The sequence below is a fragment of the Dermochelys coriacea genome, chromosome 1 (genome assembly GCF_009764565.3).
Source record: "Dermochelys coriacea isolate rDerCor1 chromosome 1, rDerCor1.pri.v4, whole genome shotgun sequence".
In the NCBI taxonomy this organism is placed as follows: Eukaryota; Metazoa; Chordata; order Testudines; family Dermochelyidae; genus Dermochelys; species Dermochelys coriacea.
In genome coordinates, this window is record NC_050068.2 from 36,932,607 (window position 1) to 36,950,152 (window position 17,546).

Below are 17,546 nucleotides of genomic sequence, written 5' to 3' on the forward strand. Positions count from 1 at the left end.
GGAGCTGAACCCCCTGTACACCAACATCACCACTGACATTGGGACCAACCCCTGGGTGCTGAAGGCAGGAAGGGAGTCTGTGCCTGGCTTCAGGGGGCAGAAATACAAGACTGGGACCAACCATGAGTTGAGGCAGGACATGCTGCGCAAAACACATCCTGCCAAGCTACCTTGGCCCACAGCAAACTGGGTGGAGCAGCCCCCACCCCTGCCCCAGAGGTCTGGACAGGATGCTGGCCGGGGAGCGCCCACAGCCCCCGCCACACAGAGTGAGGGGCCTGGAGCCGCAGCAGGCCAGCTGGGGGGCAGGGAAGGGGCTGCATGGGGCAGCACCCAGAGGAAGGCCCAGGGGGGAGCTGTGAACAGCTCTGGGTCTCAGCGCAGAGCAGGAGCCCCTTGGCACAGTGGAGCTGCTCAGGGCACCCAGCCGAGTCCCAGCATCCTTCCACAGAGCCCTGATGCATTGCAGCACAGCCAGGAGACCTTGGGCAAGAGGAAGCCCAGGGCCCTCTAGTTAGAGGGTGCTCTGCTGGAAGGTCTGATTGTCCCACTGTTTCTGGGGGCCCTTGGGGAGATGCTCTCGTGCCAGGACCTTTGGGGCACTGACCCCTGCATTCTCAGCCCCACCCAAATCCATTGCCCCAGACTTAGGCTTCCCCTTGCCCAAGGTCTCCTGGTCTTGTGGTTGTTCTCGGGGATGAGGTCGACGTGGTGCAGGAAGAGGCAGTCCCACACCTCGTCCCTCAGAGCCTCCTTCAGATTTGGCCAATCGCAGCTCCCACTGGCCGTGGTTTGCCGTTCCAGGCCAATGGGGGCTGCAGAAAGTGGCGCGCGCCAAGGGACGTGCTGGCCGCCCTTCCTGCAGTCACCATTGGCCTGGAGCAGCAAACTGTGGCCAGTGGGAGCCGAGATCAGCCGAACCTGTGGATGTGGCAGGTAAACAAACCGGCCCGGCCCGGCCCGCCGGGGCTTTCCCTGAACAATCGGAGCCCCTCGTTTGAGAACCACTGAACTAACTGGAATAAAAACAAATGTTGAAATCTCAAAATCCTTCACAAACCAGGATTTCTGCCTTCAACACAGCTCTTGCTATAAGCCACCAATTTAACACTAACTTCCAGAGGTGAAAAGATCCTCCGCACCCTCCGAAATTCACTTGGGGTATGTCAGTGCTTTAATTAGACAACCAGGGCTGGCCCATGCCAGCTGACTCAGGTTTGCAGGACTTGGGCTAGGAGGCTGTTTAATTGCAGTGTAGACATTCAGGCTCAGGCCCAAGCTCTGGGACCCTCCCACCTTCATTCCTGTGCATCATGCCTTTTCCTTGATTTTTGAAGAACTATCTCTAAGGATGATGAGCTTGTTCAGTCTTCATGTCCATTCAGCCCTTATCATCTTTGCTCAGACTGCTAATAAAGAGTGCCACCTACAATGATAGGATTTGTAATGTGAGGAAAAATCTCTTTTGGAATGTACTTCTAAATGTATAAAGAGCTGGGTGCAATGCATGCCCCTTGTGTAAAACACATATGCATGATAAATTCAAGAACTAACAGTATTTACTTTCTGCAGAAAATTATATTCAAAATTTAAATTTTGTAAACAATCAAACATTTTGTGATGCCTACAAAAAAAGGAAATAAGACTACCGTATTTTTGCATAGGTCATTGAATAGCTTGTCAGATAAAAACTTTTAGCCTTACTTACCTCAGCTGGATTTGAACCAGTGTCTTGAGAGAGATCATATAATATTTCTCTTTTCTGATCCATCTGGTGGCTCCTCTTTCTGAGATGAATTCAACTCATCTGCATTTAACCAAAATATTTCATGAAACAGTGGAGACAAGTTCATAGAATAAACGTGTTACAGAAAATTCTTTTCACTTAACTAGAACTTGCAGCTAATAGGCCATATTATTAAATGGAAAAGACACCAAGTGTGTTATGAGTTAAAATGCTGGGATCTTCATCTTTTGAGTTTGGTTCTTATCAGCCCCACCTAGCTTAATTCCATCTGTTTTACTGATATTAATACCCTGTGTATTAAATTAAGTGATGAGCACTAACCAGACTTCTACATCCAAAAACTCTTAAACTTTAAGGAAAGTTAGTTTCAAGCTTTAGCTGTCTGGCCCACCACTACTTGAACAAAACACTCTTCCCTCAAATAAACAAAAAACCCAATCAAAGCAGGTAGTTACCACAATACAATTGTCTCCCAGTCCAGGGTTCTCCCATATACTGGTGTTTCCATGGATTTCTGGAATAATCTAAATCTAGAGAATAATTCGGTCAACTGCTGATCTCCAGCTCTTTGCGTACCAAGTGATTGTCAATATTTAGTATAGACCCAGAAGTTATGAAAAGCTCATACCCCTCAGAAGTTTCATGTATTAGCTGAGGGTGATTGTTGTAATCTTTTAGAAAGGTACAAGAAGTATATTTGTTGTTTCTTATAAGAATAAGTTTCTTTACAAGTGAAACATTGGTTGCTCTTAGATCTAGGCAATGCACATATTGACTAGTTTGGTTGCAAGTAAGTTCCTTAGGATTTATATGTGCTTGGTGTAGAATTATTGAAATACCCTTGATTGTGCCATATCAGCATCTCTGCTGGAGTTTTCCATGATACTATCTTAGAAAAGCAGTGTTTTCAAACTGAGCAATCATTTGCAAAATTCAGGATCATGTCAGCCTTAATATTTGACTGATGCTTTTCAAAGTTTGTACTGTAGCAAATAGAGCAGTACATGAACACTACTGTTTGTCTTTTGAATACACATCTGGCTGGATCCTCATCTTCACAAATGTTCAAGTAAAGGCTAATCACTGCTGCATACCTTACAGAGCACTGATACCTAGCAAGTTTCTAGGTTATCACCTACAGATTTCAGATTCTTGTTTAAGTTGTTTTAAAAAGCACGTAACCTGAAAATGGAAATAAAGTCTGTATCTTAAATGCGATGAGTACCATTTTAAAACAAAACAAACTGTTGTTGTTGTGTTTTTTTTTTTTTTTTAAAGCACGGGGATGAAAGTTTGGAGCATTTTCCAAACCCTGCTTCCACTTCCTCTACAGAAAAACTTCCGGCCATGCCTTGTCAGACAGGGCAGAGCAGCCAGGGGAGGACCCTGGGACTACGGATCCAACTTGATGTTGAGGCCAGATTTCCATTACCAAATGGGGTAGGGGAGTACAGGAAAGTTGAGAAGTGCAGAAGTGGAGTCAAGATGGATGAGATATGATGGCTGCTGCAAGCAGCTCACCACCAGGCGTCTGGTCTGCCTTTCACAGAGTCGTCTGGAGAGGAGCAGAGTATTGGCTACCCCAGCTCTCCTTTTCTTGTACTCACAATGAGGTGTGGGGGACTGGGCTTTGAATTTGTTTGCGTTGCTTCTCACTGTGAGCTCTAGACAGGGATGTGAGGAGTAGCCAAGCTGCGTCTCACTGCTGCTTTTGTCTATGGGAGTCGGTAGAAAAGGGGTGGGAACCCAGCCATATTCTTCCTTCTCCAGCACAGAATAAGGGAAGAGGGAAACTGGATCGTAAATGGCTTGGTTCTTGCAGTTCTATGGGGACTGAGTGGGAATTAGACTGTTTCAGGCTTGATAGAGAAGGCACAGCCAAGTGGCTGAAGGACATGGACTCTCAAATACCTCTGATGGAAGTCTCTCCTGAGAGCCAGGGAACTATGTCGATTAGTTTAGAACCAACAATGTGTGGATGCTCTACAAGACACAAAGATGAAGACACCCTGTCTCTCTTCCTGTGATTTGAAGACTTTCTTTGGAGAGACTCGCATAATCACAGGTTTCAGAGTAGCAGCCGTGTTAGTCTGTATTCGCAAAAAGAAAAGGAGTACTTGTGGCACCTTAGAGACTAACAAATTTATTAGAGCATAAGCTTTCGTGAGCTACAGCTCACTTCATCGGATGCATTTGGTGGAAAAAACAGAGGAGAGATTTATATACATACACACACAGAGAACATGAAACAATGGGTTTATCATACACACTGTAATAAGTGATCACTCTCCTTACAGTGTGTATGATAAACCCATTGTTTCATGTTCTCTGTGTGTGTGTATATAAATCTCTCCTCTGTTTTTTCCACCAAATGCATCCGATGAAGTGAGCTGTAGCTCACGAAAGCTTATGCTCTAATAAATTTGTTAGTCTCTAAGGTGCCACAAGTACTCCTTTTCTTTTTGGAGAGACTGTGGCAGTTTCTTTGAGGGAAAGAGTTGGGAGAACTATATACAGCTTAGACAGAAGAGTTAAACTGCAGTGTGATATTCAGTATGGGGATATCTTAGCTCTCACTGTGTAGCATCTTGGAGAAATATAAAAACAAGTGTGTGAAATTGAATACCAAATCCATTTTAAGTTCTTTAGCAGCAGTTGCTGATGAATGCTGGGTAAAAATAATATGAAATAATAATGTTATGTGGCTTCTGAAAAATGAGAGTTCATGACCTTTCTTCCTAGGAATATGAAGGAAAAATCCCAAGACTGTAGGAAAGCAATGGCACATTTTATACCTAACATGACATAGAAGTGATTACTCCATCATGACAACTTAGCCCTGGCATTGGACAGCTGTTGTGGTGAAGACACTATGCTCATTTTTACAGATTAACAGGCTGTAAACCTTGCCTTACCCAATGACTTGGTATTAAATGAGTTAGAACGAAAGATGAAAATTGATTTTTCAGCACCTACACTTGGCAGTTTTGTAGCAATCAAAACTTCAAATCTGAAGCAAAGGTACAGGAAAAGACTGTAGGTGGTCTGACACTAAATTGATGAGGCTATAAAAGTATGTACCCAAGTAGATAAATTGGGAAGTGTTCACTGAGTCTGGTCTTGGCGCGCCAGGATTTTATTGAAATGTGAACAAGCAACTGGAATTTGTGTTCTGACCATTAAACAGTAAAAAAAAAAAAAAAAAAATACTGGTGCTCTCACTTCTACAGTGTCCTCCATTGATAATCATATTGCTGTGGGAACTTCTGTGGCAGAGCCAATATAGAGCATCTGTAATATTGTAGCCAAGAAAGTTCTACACAATCAGTAGCTTAGGATTCCCAAAGACATTCATTTAAAAAACACCACCACAATAGCTACTGATTGTGTAGAACTTCCTTGGCTACAATATTACAGATCCTCTGTATTGGCTCTGCCACAGAAGTTCCAACGGCAATATGATGGTTTAAAAAGAGTGGAAATTGAGATCTTTCTTATGGAATATTTTCTCAATAAATATTGTATTTTTAAGGGTGATTAAATTTGGTCTCTAAAAGCCTGGAGATACCTTTGTTCAGAAACCTCTTCCTTTGCTTGGGGTTTGGTGTAGAAAAAACATAAGAACATCAGAACAGCCATACTGGGTCAGAACAAAGGTCCATCTAGCACAGTATCCTGTCTTCCGACAGTGGCAAACGCCAGGTACCCCAGAGGGAATGAACAGAACAGGTAGTCATCAAGTGATCCATCCCCTGTCATCCATTACCAGCTTCTGGCAAACAGGCTAGGGATACCATCCCTGCCCATTCTGGCTAATAGCCATTGATGGACCTATCCTCCATGAATTTATCTAGTTTCTTTTTTGAACCCTGTTATAGTCTTGGCCTTCACAACATTCTTTGGCAAAGAGTTCCACAGGTTGACTATGCATTATGTGAAGAAATACTTCCTTTTATTTGTTTTAAACCTTCTGCCTATTAATTCCATTTGGTGACCCCATGTTCTTGTGTTATGAGAAGGAATAAATAACACTCTTATTTACTTTCTCCACGCCAGTCATAATTTTATAGACCTCTATCATATCCCCCCCTTAGTCGTCTCTTTTCCAAGCTGAAAAGTCCCAATCTTATTAATCTGTCCTCATATGGAACTGTTCCATATCCCTAATCATTTTTTGTTGCCTTTTTCTGAACCTTTTCCAAATCCAATACATCTTTCCAACAGATCTCTCAAAGTTAAGAATTAGATTTTTTTCATGAGAAAACTAAAGACCTTGAATATCTACAGTGTAGTTTAACTTCATGATTATATAACAGGATTCCTTAATTTCCTACTTTTTGTGCTTCTAAAATCTAATTTTAATTCTAAACTATTGAATAATCCAGCAAAAAACATCTGGCATGTACATGTGTGAGAAAAAAATAAAATTTAGTCTGCCGATAAATCTAGTTCTGTAACTGTCTGCGTTTTATAGAATTTTGGTAAAGACATTCCAATTTGAATCTACCTTCCAATACTTAGTAACTCTGTTGTATTTTAAAGATGCTAATTCTTGCCACACACCTGTAAGGTCATTGAACAATCACCCCCACCTCATGCATGAAAACACTGAGACTGGGAGGTTTTAGGGTCCTGCATTTCCAAAGGTGCTGAGTACCTGCCCCTTTTTTTAAGGTAAATTGCAGTCTTTGGTACTAAGCATGTCTGAAAATAGGATCTGGTTGTAATTTTGGGTGCCAAACTTGATGCACTTAATACTGAAGATTTTCATATTAGTGACAGGAAGTAGAACATAGATGTTCCTAACTCATTCCATGTACCGTGCTATGTCTTTAGCTTACTGAAGAACAGTGGTTTTTTTTTTCCCCCCTAAGAAGATGGTACTTAGTTGCTTCCCATTTTCTGTTGATACTATGAACCAGGCAGTCTTCCAGTGAGGTAAGATTTTTGTACATTTTTTTTCCTTTACTTTTTTTCCTTCATCTCATAATGTAATAACAATTTCAGAGCGTGTGCTCAGACCACTGCGGACATAATCTGTTCTTGTTTGAAGGCTTATTGGTTTAGTTCATAGGATCCCTTTACTACTTGATTTAATTTTTTTCTCTTGTCTTTCTGTGGTGTTGGCGGACATTACTTGGCTATGCTCTGATATGCAATGTTTTCAGAGTTTATAGTAGAGGGTTTGCCCAGGCCTAATTTTTAAGCCCATCCCAAGCCCCCCGACCTGAGCCAGAGAGGGTTGAGTAGTTCACGGTGTGCCCTTCTCACTGGATACCGCCCTTTGCTGTACTAGATGTGCTGCAGAGTGAGGCACTGCAACTCCTTGGCATACACTCTTAGCAGCATGCACAGGCCAGCAAGGTGGCAGTAGGAGCAGGGCGCACAACCACTGCAATGACCCCACAGGCAGTGGAGGGTCATCAGAGGTGACCTGACCTGAGCCTAAGAAGATTGCGTTGTTTTCTGACCCAAACCCAGTAGTTAGGTTCTGTAGTGTTGCAGGAAGCTCTAGTTTGTAGTACTGCAATTATATAAACCTATTCACAATAATAGTTGAGATGCTGTGGCATTTTTTCCTCTCAAGTTACATTTCCTTTCTTGTCTATAATGTGTTTTAATGAACATTTGACTCAATACTATCTGTTCTATTAAAAAGATACATAGAAAAACATGCACTTATATTGTTGCAAATATAGCTTTTTAGCTTCTTGTTGCCAAGAAGGCCAATGGCATTTTGGGATGTATAAGTAGGGGCATAGCGAGCAGATCGAGGGACGTGATCGTTCCCCTCTATTCGACACTGGTGAGGCCTCATCTGGAGTACTGTGTCCAGTTTTGGGCCCCACACTACAGGAAGGATGTGGATAAATTGGAAAGAGTACAACGAAGGGCAACAAAAATGATTAGGGGTCTAGAGCACATGACTTATGAGGAGAGGCTGAGGGAGCTGGGATTGTTTAGTCTGTAGAAGAGAAGAATGAGGGGGGATTTGATAGCTGCTTTCAACTACCTGAAAGGGGGTTTCAAAGAGGATGGCTCTAGACTGTTCTCAATGGTAGCAGATGACAGAACGAGGAGTAATGGTCTCAAGTTGCAATGGGGGAGGTTTAGATTGGATATTAGGAAAAACTTTTTCACTAAGAGGGTGGTGAAACACTGGAATGCGTTACCTAGGGAGGTGGTAGAATCTCCTTCCTTAGAGGTTTTTAAGGTCAGGCTTGACAAAGCCCTGGCTGGGATGATTTAACTGGGACTTGGTCCTGCTTTGAGCAGGGGGTTGGACTAGATGACCTTCTGGGGTCCCTTCCAACCCTGATATTCTATGATTCTATGATTCTATGCTATCTTAATATATATAAATATGCACTTGCACTTAAAAATAAACATACTTAAGGGGTGGGAATGAACTTAATGGCTCAGCTCACTGGTAATGGATAATCCTCTTGCTTGTGGGCTATCAGTTTGAAGCTAGAGAGAGTGCAATAATTACTCTTGGGGGAATTCTGCATCAAAAAATTAAAAGTTCTGTGCACAATATTTTAAAATTCTGTATATTTTATTTGTCAAAATAACACAATGTAATCACTTCAGTTTCAATTATTTTGGTAATTTATTTTCAAAATACCTGTTAGCAAGTATGTCTAACAATATAGGACCTCCCCAAAATTCAGGAAACTTTTTTTGATAAATTAGATTTCTTACTAGGCATATAAATACATAACTTTGAGTAATTCATTTAAATTATAATACAGAAACATATTTCCTGTACCCCTCAGAAAAAGTGCAAAGGCTTGGCAGAGTTCAGGCTAGATCCCAGGTCGTCTGAGTCTGTCCAGTGTTCTATCTGCTATACTCTTTGAATAGGTTGGCTATAGTTCAATTCCCACGTTACGGGTGGTATTAACTGGCACCATGCAGCAACTAAGGATTAAATTGGGCTATAGAGAGCTAGCTACCCTCTACCCCTGACATGTTCTGTTTGCCTCACACCATAATGATGAGTATGGTATAAGAATAAAAGTGGTGTGGGGAAGCTCATGCTTATCTGTTTTATCGATAAATAGGATGTCAGTCTCTAGGGTCTGTTAATCTGTCATCTTTCACTAGCACTGCATTTACCACAATAAAGTTACAAGAGTCACTTATTGAAACTTTGCCAAATTTTCTAACTCTGCACGGAATAAGAAATACAGCCTTCTTTTTTTTTTCCCCTTGGCATACCTCTGTAGGATTCTCAATACTGGATACCATATAAATGTACCCTCACTTCTTAAATCTGTCGCGCAAATGAAAAAAGGATTGCATGCTGAAAAGACCCATTGGAAGCTATGTTCTAGCAGTGAAGCTTGTGGGCTAGAGAAAACATTTTCCCCCCTGATCTTAGCAATCAGGCAGCTAAACCACACCTCACAGATTCAAAAATTTAATTTTACAAATCAAATAACTGTTGCATCTATTCTGAAATATGTTCAGTCAGATAGCAAAATAAATGTAAAAATAATTAGCAAATAAAAGTAATAGTTAACATGGAAAGCAGAAAAATAATAAAATTACTATATAAAATGTTAAAGTAAAAATAGCATTTTAGAGAAATTTGTGTTTTTGCAGCTTGAAGTAGATACATCTTTAAGTAATTCATCCAAAGAATTCCTATTGTTGTATTGCTTATGTGGTTTTCTTTGCTGCATCAAGAAAAGCTGGATAAAGTAGGAAATCTTCTGCAGCAAACTAATGCTTTTCAGGTAAGTTTAACAAAAATACAGTGGCTCACTTTGTGGCTTTGATTGTTAGTGTGAATTACAAATTCAAAAGTGCTTTCATGTTTGCTTATAAGTGCTACAAACCAGAAGAGAAGAGGATAGCGGTTTCTGTCCACCGACAGAATATAGAACAGCAAAGAACCCGTGAGGGGTAACTAGGAGAGAGCCCAGAAACGCCCTACGTAGCAGGCACATTTGACAATCTGTGAGGACAAATCCTCTTGCTTCTCCATATAGTCTTGTGGTGGACTGTATATAGGCTTATACTTCCAGCCTATGGCTTCCCCTTTAAGATAAAGATAAATAGAATTACGGGGTGCTAGAACAATTTGTATAGTGGGAGTGCTGAGAGCCATTGAACCAAACTGTAAATCCTTTGTATGATGGAAACCACTTCAAGCCAGGGAGTGCGATAGAACCCCCAGCATCCCTAGTTCCAGCACCTATGTAGAATTATGCTTGTGCGGAGCCTCAAACACATTGCATTTGTAGGGCAAGTGATGAGATTGAGGGAAGGACACACCTTGTTAAGCTGTTAGGGAAAGGAGTATAAGGCTCGTTAGTAATTGCTACATAACACAACAAAAGTAGGTGACAGCACAGCTTTTCAATACTGCTGCTGCTGCAGTTACTAGTTGTCATAATAGATGTGGTTGCCATCTGATAATACAGTACATTAGCCTGTCATAAACCATTTTTCCTCCACTTTTGCTAAGGTTGTCATTTTTTTTATTTTATGGTGCATTATTTTCAGTATATTAGAGTACTGACAATGAGGAAGATTTACTTTCTCCAGTGAATTTTTGCATTTCCCTTTATATTTAATGTAGTACAGTAAGTGCAGTATATTACATAACTAAAAATTTCAGGTTCTCCTAACCATTGTTTCCTTCAGATTTATGCGACTCCTTTTCTCGCTCTTGTCAAATATTGATACCAGTTTGCAGACAATCCCCATTGCGGTGAATAGTGGTGTCTTTCAGGACACTGGTTTTTCAGGGATGATGAATGATATGCATGTATACTTCCTAGTGAGTCTTAGTGATCCATTTTGCCATAAGATGACTGCTCTGCTGGCAATTGTAGAGGACAAGTATTCTGTGTCACTTGGTACCTGAATAATGTCTTTTGTATTTAAAAACACCCTCAAAATTACTGAGGTCTGGACCTCACATTTTATGTGATTCTATTCCCATGTAATCCTTGCCACTGGATGGGAGCAGATTACCTGTGAAATTGAAACAACAATCTTAATAGTTGTAAAGGTTTGGACTCACCACTGCGGTGCCTCCTGCTGGTAGTCGTCAGGAATTAGCTCGTCCAGCCACCGGAGTGCCCTCTCCAGGCTGGTGATCTGCCTTACCACTGGCCCCATGTCCCTTCCAGGAACCAGTGCCCCTTTCTCTGGGGTGCTGCCCCCTGGCAGTACCCCCACACTCTCAGGTTCTGGGTTTCCCCACCCAGGGGAACCCCCCCCCACCCCACCTCATCTCAGTCTGGGCTACTGCAAGTCCCCACTTAGCCCCTTGTATCGGGGACAGGCTGCAGTGTATATGCCACTCATGACAGGCAAGGGGAGTTTGGACCTGCTGCCTCCGCCTACCCATGGGCTGCCCTTCTGCAACCCTGCACCTATTCGGCCTGTAGTCAGACCTGCAGCCTGAGGCTCTCCAGGCTGGAGCTCCCAGCTCCTCTGGCCCTTCCCGAGCCCTGCTCCAATCTAGGTGTCCTGCTCGCCACCTTGCGGCCAGGCCCGTTTCCCTCTTACAGGCAGAGGGAGACTGACGGGGCTCCTGGCTCACAGCCTCTTATAGGGGCCAGCTGGGCCTGATTGAGCTTGCCACAGCTGCACCTGCTCCCTTAATCCTGCTGGCTTTTCCCTTAGCCCTGTCAAGGCTAGAGTGGGTAACCACCCCGCTACAACGGTCAACATTAACTATTTCACTGTTGATCATTTTAGCAGAAACATAAGATAATGTGCTTATTTCACCAGCCCAAACTACTCCAGATTCTGAAAGCCCCAGCTATTCCCTACCTGTTGGTCAAAACCTATCGCTTCCCTTTCTTCCAACAACTTCTGCAATGTAGTTGTTTTATCAGTTCACAAATCTAAAGTACAACAAACAGAAAACATGGGTATAGCATAAAATAAATGGTCAGGGTTTGTGCTGATTGACTGTATTGTTACTTTTTCTAGATAGCGCTGCTCATTCCATGGTAGTCATGGGAAAACATGTAGGGACGTGTGGATGGATTTTACTGTTTCTAATGTTCTAGTTTTCGTTTCACTGGTGTCCTTGGAATTTTCTGTTGCACTCGGAAAGCTCTCTGTTAAATGAGGTGAATCTAATATGGCAGCCAGATGTTGCAGGGGTTGGAATTGCAAACATAAATGCTGTTTAACACTAAATCTCCACACTCTTTCATCTGAACACTCCCATGCATATGTTCATCCACTTCTTGCATACTGTGGTTGGAGAGCAGGAGGGAAGGGTTGTGGAGCTGGAGTGTTCCTTGATAGCCATTTGTCCCACATGATTGGGGGGAGCAGCGCCTGGGTGGCATCCAGAACCATCGGGTCTACTCATCCCTTCAGGTACCTGAACTACTGCAAAGTGCGCACATGCAGACCCGTGGTGAATGCTGCAGAAGTAGGTGGAGTTGAGTGTAACACCAAGATCATGGTACCAGTCGATGTAAGGTGTTAGCTGTAGAAGCAGCAGTTGTTGTTTGCTACTTTCCTGTCATGAGAGAGAGGAAGAAGTTGTTCAGGTCCTCCATGTCAACCCAACTATTGTCTGGCTAGTCATGCTGATGAGGGAAGCCAGTGGCTCTAGCCATTGATACCTCAGTCTGTATCTAGAGTGTGCATTGGCTGTTGCCATATATAGGCAGTGAGAAGGGAGTCTATCTCATAGCACCAACAAGTGAGTGTGACTTGGAGGGTCCAGGTTGTCTGGTGCTAATAGGATGTAAGTTACTTAGAACACACTAAAGATATTTGTTTTTTATTTTATGACCTGATTCAAGCAGTTGCATCTATGCAAAAGTACGTTAGCCTTGTTTATATTAGTCATCCTATTCTAAAACTCACCTATAGTGTGTATGTTTTGGCAAATAGCTTTTTTACTTAATACCATAAACAGAAGTTAAAGTTTAAATCCTAGTGTATTCTTTTCTGACAAAAAGTAACCATGTTCTCTCCCATCTGCTTTTTTTAAAATACAGAATACCTCGAATTCAAAATTGAAGAAGAAAGCTACTAAAACCAAAGAAGCCAAAAAAATATTGAAGAGGAAATTTAAAGTCAACACAAAAATTGTCTTTACTGAAGATGGGGAGGTAAGATCAGTTCAAAATACACTGCAGACACTGGTAGTAGCTGAATTTATATTTTCTGTGAAAACAAATATACTTCAAACTAAGTCTTTGACAGCGCTTCTGATTTTAGGTTTTAACTGGGAAACACTAATAAAACACCCTCAATTAAAAATATTGTATTTATCCAATAAACCACTGGAAAAAACATTGGAAATAGTTGCTTGTTTCTGAGGACTTGTATAGATGGAGTAGTAATGCTCGCAACAGGGGTGTGAATTCTGAAGTACACTAACATGTTGTATGTTAATTGGACCATGGAGACCCTGCTGGTGTGCACTAAAGGTTCCCTAGTGTGTTTTAACATAACGTTGTTTGAAACAGTACTACATTAAAGCACACTAGGGTATATTGTGAAGAGATTACTCCTTTTACAGTATATACTATTATTGTGAGTAATATGCGTAATATTATATAATACAAAGAGAGCCTTCAAAAAACATATTTTTGGACATCCACATAAAACTCAAATTGCTTAAAAAACCAAACAAACCCTGAAAATGAAATTAATAAACCACAAAAAACCCTAGTTATTCAGTTTGGCCCAGATTTTCAAAAGTACTTCCTGCTCATAATTGAAGTTAGATTTGCAAAACAGCTCAGCTCCCATTTAACTCTAATTGTCCTGGAACAATAGGAGCAGATGTATACTGAACACTTTTCATATATTCCGATGTTTAAATGCGGGCTCTTGGGTTCTTTTGGAAATCTGGCCCTCCCAACTGCAGAAGAGAAAGTCTCTGGTGTTTTTTAAGGAAGATCTGTCAAATCTCAGTGCTATCACTTGAAAAAGTTCTACCAATCTCGTGTATGGCAGTGGAATTAAAAGATGTGTCCCTATTTTTCTCTCAGATGTCCAGTATTTGTAGCTTTCATATGTCATCTAAGTAAAGAAGGTGCCAAGCTTATATACCAAATGGGAGGAGATAGCTGTGCATTGAACTCTAGTAATTTAATTGGCTATCCTTACACCATTTGGAAAAATGTATTGATTTTTATATAGAAGTGAACTGCTGTATAGGGCTAGCCACTCCAGTACTGTTTGGTTGTAACCCAAACAAGGAAACCTCAGTGCTGCTTAAATATTAAATCTCTCTAACATATGATTTCAGAAACATCAGAAGTTTGCTTTGTTTTTCTGTTTTCTGTGTTGAGATAAAAGGTAGCTTTTGTATTAGAGCAATTTCATCAGTTAATGGGATGTAAACTAAATATAGTGATTACTTTTAAAATTTCTCAGTTGCCTTGTAACTAAATAACATTCCCACGGTATGCTGAACATTGGGAATACTATGATAATATTACTTAGTTATCAAAATTCGAAAGCTTTTAAGGATGGCCTCACTAATAGAAGCAGTCTGTTCAAACAATAACTAATTTCAGACATGGAAAAATTCCCTCAGTAATTTTTAAAGTATATACTTCTCTAAGAAACATATTTAAAGTAGGCCCTTTAGACAGTTATGATACATAATGGACAAAACGCCTGGTTGGTTAGAGTTACACCAGTAGTAAATTAGGCTCAGTGCATTCACTTGGATTTATAACATACTGTAGTGAATCAAAAGAGCATGCGATTCCATCCATATACATGTTTTAGTAAAGATAAATGTGTGTTTGTAAGGGGTTTTCAAAGGGAAAATATGAAAATTGTTTAAATATAGCTGAAATCTAAATGCCTTTTTAAATAATTTAACATGCTGCTGCTTTAATGCTGTTTTGGAACAAAAAGTGAATGCTGAGGGGATGTAGTGTAGTGTGTGTAGTAGCTGATAGAAATTCTCTGCTTTAATTTTTTAGCAAGTGCTTTAAAATATTTCTCTTGCATTCTGAATCCTAGATGCTGGTCTGTCAGTTTGTATAATTACAACAATGTATTAAGATTTGTTCATGAATTTATGTGAGGGATGATCATGACTGCAGTTGCACTGTGTTCAGAATATGAAATAGAAATGCTATTCTTATAATAACTCTTAAGGAAGTCTCAAAGGGAAAAGCTACTGGAAAAGATTAATCATGGCTTTAAAGATACAAGCCTTAATTTCCAGACATTTTGTGCATGCAGTTACCATCATTGCATGTGTAAATTGGGTGTAATTGCATACACAAGTGGTCAGTTGTGCATTTAACTGGCAAATTCATATATATATGCCTAATTGGACATACATTTTTAAAGATGCAGTTACACAAAGCTGTCTTAAAATCTGGCCAATGAATTAGTTCTTTAGTAAGTCAGTTCATAATGCATAGAGATAATTAGACCTGGTTGTGTTTTTAAAAACACAATCTTGGATACCAAAGTTTGAGAAAGGGATTCATATCTTTTGAACCCCCCAAACTGGTACTTGTAAGTATGAGGAGGAACAAAGCATTCAAATGTAGCTGGTGGGTAGATAAGTGTTTCATGTGATCCAGAGCAGTGAACCATAAAGCAGTGAGGACAGAGACTAAAAATGAGCATGGGGATTATAGTTTGAACAGCAGCACAACAGAGAACAGGTTTTGGAGTTCTTTATAGAAATATAAACTTTTCATCTGTAGAAAGAAAAGGAGTACTTGTGGCATCTTAGAGACTAACAAATTTATCTGAGCATAAGCTTTCGTGAGCTACAGCTCACTTCATCGGATAGTTATTCCAACATTCTGGTGGTGTCTAATGAAACCACGCTGAAGTTTTACTGTGCTACTTAATATATTTCTCTTTAGTAAATAAAACTCTTTTAAGACGTGTGTTCTGAATATTGTACAGAAATGAATTCAATTTTACAACAGGGAATACATTGCAATTGTTTTTATTTGTGGGTATTAAGGACCAGGAGGATGCAGCACAGATTATTAGTAAATGATCCTCTTTCTCCTTGCCTGATAGCAGATCAAAATTCTGAACTTGTTTTCCCTTTTTTTGCAAAATATATTGGAGTGTCATAAATTTTCTCCACGTATATCCACTCTTTCATTTAAAGAAACCCTCCCACCCCAATCCACAAGAACTACATTTTTGAAAGGCTGCTCCAAAAGGAGGTTGCTTGTCATGTGAACAGATGTTTACAAGATTTTATTAAATACTTCTGAACCCTTGGCTTAAATCTCTGAAACTCAAGATCAAAACAATGCATTGAAGCCAAGCCCATAAGTCATGGGTAATCAACATTCTGCCTGGAAGTCACATTTGGCCCTTCAACACTGCTAATGCAGTCTGGAAGAATAACTAGTAGAAAACTTTACATCTGGCATTCTCTGTAGTCTGTTACAACATGCTACAACAACAAGCATACTCCCACCTACTTGCTTACGTACAAGTTCTTCTTCCAGTGCTTGCTCATTTCGATTCCTTTCTAGGTGTGTGCGTGCCCACATGCACGGTCGTCGGAGATTTTTGCCTTCGCGGTATCTGTAGGATCGGCTGTGGCGCCCTCTGGGGTGCCGCGCTCATGTGTCAGCATATTAGACACTGCCAGTCCTACACCCTCTCAGTTCCTTCTTACCACCTGTGGCAGTTGGTCGGAGCGCCTTCCCCCGCTTTGCCTAACAAGAAGTTAGCGTTTTTTCCTTCACTTCATGCTTTATTGCTTAGTAGTTTTGTTGATGGTAGTTAGCTAGTGAAGTAGTTGTTAAGCACTGTAGTTAGTAAGTTAGGGTCCCAGCGGGGACTTTACCCCAAGTGGGGCATGCACCAGTTTCCAGGTTTTAAGCCCTACAGTGACTGTGACAGGTCTATGCCTGTTAGTGACCCCCACAGCAGCTGCCTAAAGTGCTTGGGGGAATCACATGTAAAAGAAAAGTGTTGCATCTGTAAGAACTTTCGTCCCAGGACACAGAAAGAGAGCGAGATCCGTTTGAGGGCCCTCCTCGTGGAGGCTGCTCTCTGTCCGGCCTCGGAGCCTTCCTAGCCAGACTCGACTCCCAGTACTTTGGCCTCTGTGTGTAGCGCACCTCCGGCACCAGGTTCTACCCAGCACTGCTCCCCTTCGCCGGTGTCCAAGAAGAAATTGAAGAAGCATGACCCGGAACCGAGCAAGAAAGACCAAGGGGCATTAGGCAAAGGACCCTTTTCGGGCAGCCCACTCCCAGTCTCTGCCCTCTAGAAGAGGTTTGCCTGGAGGGAGGCGTCTGTCGCTGTATGGCCAGCACCGGTCATCCTCCCGCTAATCGTCTCCAGTCTGTGGGAACGTTCCCCAACGTGGTACCAATCTGCCCGCTCCCTGCACCGATCCCCTTATTCTAGGCAACATTCACCCATGGGCACGGTTAGCCGCCAGATTCAGACGTACACAGCCCCACCATGGTCACTGGAAGGGGATTCCTCTGGCATGGAAAAGGAGTTCATCCCTTCACCGAGGCAGTACCGGTGTGACTGGGCACCTGAGGTTGAGTCCGTTTCCACAATGCCATCCTGGTAGCAGGGCCAGTGACCAGCGCAATGGCCCTACTGGAGTGCTTGGGGCACGCCAGTGATGCTGATGCCTCCTTCGCGCCAATCATCGGTAACCGCTTCAGAAAAGCAACAGATGGCACTGGTGGCACCCGAATCAGTGCGCAAAGCGTAGTTGGATGCCAGGATGGAGGAGTGAGTGCCCACCCCAAAACCTCCTTTGCCAATGGGAGATGAAGCCCCGGGTACTCTCCTGGTGGCCCAGTTTTCCTCATCCGCTCCAGAT

At 41.8% G+C, this 17,546-nt stretch overlaps 1 protein-coding gene across 1 annotated transcript in view; it reads left to right on the forward strand.

The window, feature by feature from the left end:
* DDX10 (DEAD-box helicase 10) overlaps positions 1-17,546 on the forward strand; it is a 309,833-nt gene that overhangs the window by 158,539 nt on the left and 133,748 nt on the right. Inside the window, exon 14 of the mRNA XM_038371539.2 lies at positions 12,739-12,852. Within this exon, the coding sequence (XP_038227467.1) occupies positions 12,739-12,852 (114 nt within the window). The remainder of the gene's footprint in view (positions 1-12,738; positions 12,853-17,546) is intronic.